This window comes from Ursus maritimus, unplaced genomic scaffold (genome assembly GCF_017311325.1).
Source record: "Ursus maritimus isolate PB19 unplaced genomic scaffold, ASM1731132v1 scaffold_12, whole genome shotgun sequence".
In the NCBI taxonomy this organism is placed as follows: Eukaryota; Metazoa; Chordata; class Mammalia; order Carnivora; family Ursidae; genus Ursus; species Ursus maritimus.
Genome location: NW_024423564.1, coordinates 58,660,861 through 58,668,942, shown reverse-complemented (window position 1 = coordinate 58,668,942; position 8,082 = coordinate 58,660,861). Strand labels below are relative to the sequence as shown.

The window sequence follows — 8,082 nt, the reverse complement described above, 5'->3', positions numbered from 1 at the left end:
CCCCCGCAGGTGAAGGGGCCGCCTCCTCTCCACCCCTTCCCTCGCCCCTCCCCCGCACACCTGGCGGCCCCCGGCCCTCCCGGCCGCCACTTGCGCCCGGACGCCCCCACGCCGCCGCCCTCGCGCCGCGCCCGCCTCGCGCCCCTCGGCGCCTCAGGCCTCCCCCGCCCGGCCCCCCCGCGGGCCCGCTGCACTGTGGGTAGGCGGCGGCCGCACTGAAGAGCCCGCGGCGGCGGCGGCCGCACTCGCTCTGAGGAGCCGGTGGCGGAGCGAGGCTGCGCGCGCCGAAGATGGCTGAGAAGCAGAAGCACGACGGGCGGGTGAAGATCGGACACTACGTGCTGGGCGACACGCTGGGCGTCGGCACCTTCGGCAAAGTGAAGAGTTGAGTATGAGCCCGAGGCCGCCGCGCGGGGCTGTCCGCTCGCGGGAGGCCGGGCCGAGCGGCGGGAGCCCGGCGCCCAGGGCCGCGGGCGGGCGCGGGCCTGGCGGCAGGTGGAGCGGGCCCGGGAGCCCCGCGAGAGGGGCGGGGTCTGTCGGGCGCTCGCGGACCTCAGTGCGCGGGTCTGTGAAACCGGAGGTCGGACTGCTGGGCAGGGTGCCTTCCAGCTGAGATGGTGTGGGCAGCACCGGGGAGTAATACCCGGTGCTGGTGATTGAGTTTCCAGCGCGCCAGGTGCCCTGCTGGGTGCTTTACGTGTGATCTCATTTAATCCTTAGAGCGACTCGGTGCAGGTGTTGTCCTCACCTTGAAGGTGAGAAAACGCGGAGCCCTACAGGTTTGGGAACGTGCCCAAGGTCACACAGAAATTGGCAGAACCAGGATGAAGTGTAAAATGTCTTCCAGTTCTGGCCAGGCCGGGGAGATCCTGCCATCCGACTCGTTCTGCTCCAGGACTGGGGCGGGGTTGGTGGGGCCGACGCTTTGGGGGCAGGTTCCGGGGGCGCGGAACTGGGGGCGTGAGCGCAGAAGGCTGCTGCATGGGCTCAGCGCTTATTTAGAGCTGGGGGTGCGAAGGGTGCTTGACCTGTGGAAAGAAGCCTAGGAAGGCTTCTGGGATGGGGGGAGCTCTCTTGGTGTTGGACCTTGGAGCGTGCGGGGCTGAGGAGGCCAGAACTGCTAGGACATATTCTGCTGAGGTCTCTTTTCTTGGTGATGGGATCCCATTTTGGGTGTAGAGAAACAGGCTGCTTTTGATTTTTTTTTTTTTATAACTTGTTACTAGTTAAGTATTGAACTTTCCCCTTTTGCTGTTAATAAGAGTCACATGGGATTTAATTAGTCTGTCCTCTCTCCTGAACTAGAGCCAGCTTATTAATATTTTACTTTTGATTGTTGTAAATCCAGAATTATAAGTCAAACGTTAGCTTTTTTCTTTTTTTTTCTTCTTTTTGCTGTAAAAATGTTGGGTAGGCAGTCTAGATATTCTCTCAGGCCTCTATTTCCTTGTAAAATTCGTATTTTAACCTCAAGTCGTGGATGTTAAATGGGTAGAAGGAATTCTCGTTCATTCCTGTGGCAAAGATCAGCTCCTATTTACTTCCACATATCTGACGCTCTTCTATTCGGAAAACCCTTATTGAGCACCTACACTGTGCTAGACACCTTTCTAGGCAATGGGGATACAGCAAGGAACATAATAAACCACGTTAAAATCTCTCCTTCTTTGGTGCATATATTCCAGTAGGGAAACACAAAAAATAATCAGAATATATGTAAAATATGTAGTATGTTTAGTGCTACTGAGAAAAATGAATCGGGGAAGGGAGAATGAGTTTTGTGAAGTTAACAATTTTCAATAAGGTGGTCAGGCAAGATCTCACAAACAAGGTGGTATTGGTGTAAAGACCTGAAAAGTTTATAAAAATCTTTGAAGTCCTATGTGGGCCATAAAGTCCTGTGGTATTTATGAAAAACTTCATAAATAGAGTGGATAGTGAAGAGAATCTATTTAGAACAAATATAGGAAGATCCAGGCATTAGGTTAATGCCGGAAGGTTACCTGTCATTAAATATCATTACTGAGAACTACCGTGTTATGATGTTATACAGTTACTCAAGCAAACTGTGCCTTTGCCATGTAGGTATGTACACTCTCAAAATTCTATAACTTAACCCTACATCCTTTCAAACTGTGTTAAAATGTTTGTCTTTTTGAGTTTTTGTACTGTACTCTGAATGCAGACTGTAACACCCATCAGATCAATTGGTCCATTGTCAAGGGACAACGTAAATCTCTTTTGTATGTATTCTTGTGCTGCTTCAAGGCACTGGCTTCTTAAAATATAAACCAATGGAAGATACATTGGCTTATGAGAAATCCTTTTCCTGGAGGACCCAGTCTAACGAGCAACCAACCAGAGCGGTGTTTTTTTAACACTATGTTAGAGCCTCTCTAAAGTTATGCTGTGATTTTCTATCCAGGATCAGAATTAGTATCATTGTTCAATAAAAATGATGGAAGTTGCTACAGTGCAGTTATTTAATTCTTCAGGGGACAAGAAATAAAAGTACACATTTATCGAGGTATAATTTACATATCATTCACCCATTCCAAGCGTACAATTCAGTGATTTTTTTGTAACTACTGAATGATGCAACCATCATCATAGATGCAACCAATCTCAATTTTAAAACATTTTTATTGCCACAGTACGATCCTTCGTGCTCATTTACAGTTCATCTTTGTTCTCACCACGAGCTTCAGGAAACCCTTAATCTGTTTTCCGTGTGTATAAACTTGTTTTCTCTGGTCACTTCTGATAAATGGGATCATTCAATATGGAGTCTTTCATATTTCCTTAGACAATGTTTTTAGGTTTATGGATGAGATAGCATGTGTCAGTGGTTTATTTCTTTTTATTGCTGAATAATATCCCATAGTGTGGATATGCCACCTTCTGTCTTGTCTGTGGATTCACCAGTTGTTTTCAGTTTTGGGCAGTTACAAATAATGCTGCCACAAATATTTGCATGCAAGTCTTTGGGCATGTGTTTTCATGTATCTTGGTTAGGCACCTAGAAGAAAAACTGCTGGGTCATATCATAGTTTCATGTTTAGCTTTTCAAGAAACTGCAAACTATTTTCAGAAGTGGTTGTACCATTTTATAATCCTACCAACAGTGGATGAGAGTTCTCCTTTCTCTGCATCCTCACCAACATTTGCTGTAGTCTGTTTTGAAGGCATTCTAATGGTGTGAAATGATGTCCCATTGTGGCTTTAATTTGCATTTCTTTAATGAGTAATGCTATTGAACATCTTCAGGTACTTACTAGCCATTCATATATCTTATTGGGTGAGATGTCTGTTCATATCTTTTGCATATCTCATGAGCTGAATTATAAGAATGCTTTGTAAATTCTGGATTCCAGTGCCTTATTAGGTGAAGTTTATAAATATTTTCTCCCAATCTGACTTTTCATTTTCTTTCTTTCTTTCTTTTCTTTTTTTTAAGATTTTATTTATTTATTCGACAGGATAGAGACAGCCAGCGAGAGAGGGAACAAAAGCAGGGGGAGTGGGAGAGGAAGAAGCAGGCTCATAGCGGAGAAGCCTGATGTGGGGCTCGATCCCAGAACGCCGGGATCACGCCCTGAGCCGAAGGCAGACGCTTAACCGCTGTGCCACCCAGGCGCCCCTGACTTTTCATTTTCTTAATGGTGTCTTTTGAAATATAAAAGTTTTGAATTTTCATGAGGTCCAATGTATTCATTTTTTTTTTTCTTTTTATGGGCCTTGCTTTTGGTATTATAGCCCAGAAATCTTTGCTTTAGGTTTCAAGGATTTTCTCTTACGTTGTCTTTTAAATGTCTTCTAGATTTTATTGTTTCAGTCCTTACATTTAAGTATATGACCCATTTTGAGTTAATTTTTGAGCATGGTATAAGATGAGGTTCTAAGATCAGCTTTTTGAATGAATATCTAATTGTCCCTGCACAGTTGAAATGTATGTGTTGAAAACACATACAATTTTATTGTTATATAGATTTAGACTTTGGAAATTAATTTTTACTAAAAAAATAATAGATGATTTAGTTATTTATACACACACACACACACACACATATATATATATTTTTTAAGATTTTATTTGTATTTTATTTGTCAGAGAGCACAAGCAGGGGGAAGTGGCAGGCACAGGGAGAAGCAGGCTCCCCGTGGAACGAGGAGCCTGATGCGGGAACTTGATCCCCGGACCCTGGGATCATGAACTGAGCTGAAGGCAGACACTTAACCAACTGAGCCACCCAGGCATCCCATAGATGATTTAGTTTTATATGGCTATAAAAACATGGAGATGGAGGAATGAATAGCATTTTTGCCTTTTCTCTTAACTGTTAGGCTAATTGTAGATTTTGAAAAATTTAACTTCCCTTGTTGATGTACCAATTTATAGACTGAAGTTAGTTACAATGAGTGAAAATTCAGAGTGGCATAATTTTCATTTGATAGCACTCATTTCAAGTTATTTTTATTTTTATTCTTTTTAAAGGTCTTATTTATTTGACAGAGAGAGAGGGAACAAGCTGGGGATAGTAGCAGAGGGAGAGGGAGAAGCAGGCTCCCCACTGAGCAAGGAGCCTGATGCCAGGGCTTGATGCCAGGGCTCGACCCCAGGACCCTGGGATCATGACCTGAGCCAAAGGCAAATGCTTAACCAGCTGAGCCACCCAGGTGCCCCTCCAGTTATTTTTAAAAAGTATGTAGAAATGCTTTATTTGCTCTTAAATAATGAAAGGCTTATTTTAAATGTTCTAAACTGATTTTCTTCATTGTTCTGTTGTTTTGTTAGGTTACCAGAGGAGTGCTATCAAAACAAATTATGGGGGCTGATAGAATTTAAAAGTAATGCTTTTTGTCTACTTAAATTTTTTCTCCACATTGATTTAGTTCATACTTTTTTCAGGGTAGGATAGAACTGCTGTTTAAGAGCTCTTGTAATTATACTTGTTCAGTTCTTACCTAAATAGTAAAGGTGATAGAAATGCTAGAAGAATAGATTTGTTGCTTGTGTTATACAAAGACTGGTTCAAGAAAAATATATGTAATATAATGCTAATTACTTATTTAAAAAGAAGTCTGCTTTTTCAAGGTGAGTACTGATAGATTTGCTTTGTGAAATATTTATTCTTCATCAGAATTGTACACCAAGGGATACTTTGCAATCACACTAGCCTCTTTCTAGCCAGCGAAGTCTTATCAAGGAATTACCTTCTCTGTTTTTCAGATAGTTTATTTGAATGACCCACAGAATTGGCTTTCAGGAAATTAAGTATATATTTTACTAATTCCTCACTTATTTTTGAGATAACAGTAATGGTAAATAGATGGAATTTTTATTACTTTTTTTTTTTTTTAACAAGCAGTGTTACCTTCTTTGAAATGTAAATATCAAGTTCCAAATGATAAATTGAATTTTGGACAACTACCTGGTCATTTGATGGACCTGAATGTTGTATCTGTGGCATATTGGGCCCTTGCTATGATTGTTTTTTTGACTTCCGTGTATTGTCACAGCCCTGAACAAGACATTTAACCTCTCTGGGTCTTGTTTTCTTTTTCTCCTGAAGGAGAGCTCTAGAACATGTAATGTATCATGTCCTTCACAACTTTATCATTAAACTGATTTTTAAAAAGATTTAATTCCCCCAAGTGGATATTTTTAATTGTTCTTTCTAGATTAAAGGAAATTTGAGTTACTGAAGATCAGAGCTGAAATGTAGATGTAATGGAGAACAAAAGAAAAGGGAAACACCTTTGTAACACTTTAATAATAAAAGCTACAACTTGACTCAGTTTTTGTATTTTTTGTATTTTAAATACTACTCTTGATTTTATGTATTCCCCAGAGTAACCCTGAGTTTGGTATTATCTCCATTTTACAAATGAAGAAATTGAGAATCCTATACCCTAAGTGACTCGCCCAAGGTCACAGTGCTGATAAGTTGCAGAATTGGCTATCATCGCCAGATCTTCTTACTCCAGAATCTGTGCTCTGTGCAATGTAAAGTCAAATGCATAGTGTGTTATCTTGAGTGTCAAATCTATAAGAATGTAATTTTACATGTCTGTAGGTATTTATCAGTAATTATAAAAAAGATTTAAATGTCTTTTTTTAGTCTACATTGAGATAGAATAAAAGTCCCCCCCAAATCCATTATATGTGTGATTAAAATTTATATTTTCATATTCCTAACTTTTATACCTCAATCTATTTTCTTATATGGATGAATGTGCCGAATTCTGACAATTTTAACTCAGATTTCTTGGAAATACCAGGTAATTCTTTTTTTTTTTCTTACTATGAAAGTAACGCTGACTAAAGATTACCAGTAACCTTTAGAAACCAGAGTAAAGAGAATTTACAAAAATGATTTGATGTCCAAGAAGGAATATTTTGTGTAGGAAGCATTAGCCCTAGGTTTTAATTCCATTCCACTACTAGTTATATAGATTGGGTAAACTATTAAATTTCTCTGAGCCTCTGTTTCCTCCTTTGTAAAATGGCAATGACAACACTTGGTCTGCCTACCTTCTAGAATTTTTATGAAGATTTAATTAGTCAAAGTACATAAAATGGCTTTAAGAACAATAAATTGCCATACATATAAGTGGCAGTTTTGTGGAGATGACTAGGTGCGTGGCTGTTGTGCGTCAGTTCTGTACCATGTGTGAAGTGTTAACAGCTGTTTGCTGTGTTTAGAAATGCCTTCAGTCCTGATAGAGACATTGAGACAGAGCTGTAATAATCTGCCATTGTGTTTTGGATATGTGCATTGAAGAAAGTTCTAAATGACTAACTTATTTTTGTTATGTGATACTTAATTATTAGTTTTTAATTAAAATCCAGCAGTCCTTTTTGGATAAGTCATGTAATTCCTGCCTCCCCATGTGAAAAATGAATAAAATAAGAATGAAAGGGAAATAATAGTGAATGTTCATTTAAGTTACTAGCTGAATTGATTTTACTTTTAAAATTATGCAAATTCTAAACAAGTGTTAAACAGTAGTTCCAAATAATAAAGTTATATTTCTTCTCAAGTACTAGAAGGTTAGTGTTGAGTCAAAATCAATTCAGTGATTCTCTCAGAAATTAGGTAAATTTTCACTTATCTTGTCCTCCATGTTAGTTTTCCTTTAAGCATTTGGTAGTATTTGTAATGGTGACACTGCTCCATTTATTCTTCCCAGATTCCTGTAGTTTCCTTGATGGTAGGGAAANTATTTTGTAGAGAAAGTAGTTAATTTTTTAAAGTCAAGCTGATAATTTAGTTTGATTTACAGAAGATCTAATCTCAAATCAAAAGTCTCTTAATACAGCCTTTTTTTTTTTTTTCTGACTTATATATCATTTATGTGATTTCAACATAGGTAATTTGGTCCTTAATTTCTGAATGGATTTTGTTCATTTTGTATAATCAGTTCACTGACCCTGAAAAGATATTTTCCCATAAGAAGCAATGTTTTAAATGGGGGATAGGTTCAGGGTAAGTCCACAGAGACAACATAGTATATAGTACAAACAACATTGGATTTGGAAGACCTGGTGTGGAACTTTTGCTATGTTGTAAGCCAGCTGTGTGGCCTTAAACCAAAGACTTGATCTATAAAAAAGAAAATAATAACACATGTTCTCTTACACTGTTGTGAGAAGAACATGAAAAAATGTAGGTGAAAAGACACTCATAAGTACTTAACACTTAGGTAATCTTATGTAATTAGGTCCTATTGTGTACTTAGACTCACAATTAGCTGAATTCTGAGAATAACCTATGATCTGGTTCTGAGACCAAAATTCATTTAATGAGGGGGAGGAAGAGTTTACTGTCTTCTGGTTTTTGTTTTTCTCAGGTCTCCTTTTACCTTTCGTTCTGATATGCTCAGAAAACTCTCAGTCTCTAGATAGTGCTTACTGTTCACCCTCTCCTATACACTACTCCCAATGCATATGTGTGAACATGTTATTTATATTCCAGATCCTCTGGTAGCGATCACAGATCTGAAAGGAAGAGGCAAAAGTTAGGAGAAGGAGGAGAATGTGAGCAGCAGCTGGCAGTTTTTATTTATGGGTCATTTTCA

The 8,082-nt window shown here is 39.6% G+C and overlaps 1 protein-coding gene across 2 annotated transcripts in view; it reads left to right on the top strand.

Annotated features, from left to right (window-relative positions):
• The first annotated feature begins 269 nt into the window (after positions 1-269).
• PRKAA2 (protein kinase AMP-activated catalytic subunit alpha 2) overlaps positions 270-8,082 on the top strand; it is a 67,148-nt gene continuing 59,335 nt past the window's right edge. For both annotated transcript variants that reach the window (XM_040627257.1, XM_040627258.1), the window contains exon 1: positions 270-384. In XM_040627257.1, the coding sequence (XP_040483191.1) occupies positions 291-384 (94 nt within the window). In that variant the 5' untranslated portion in view covers positions 270-290. The remainder of the gene's footprint in view (positions 385-8,082) is intronic.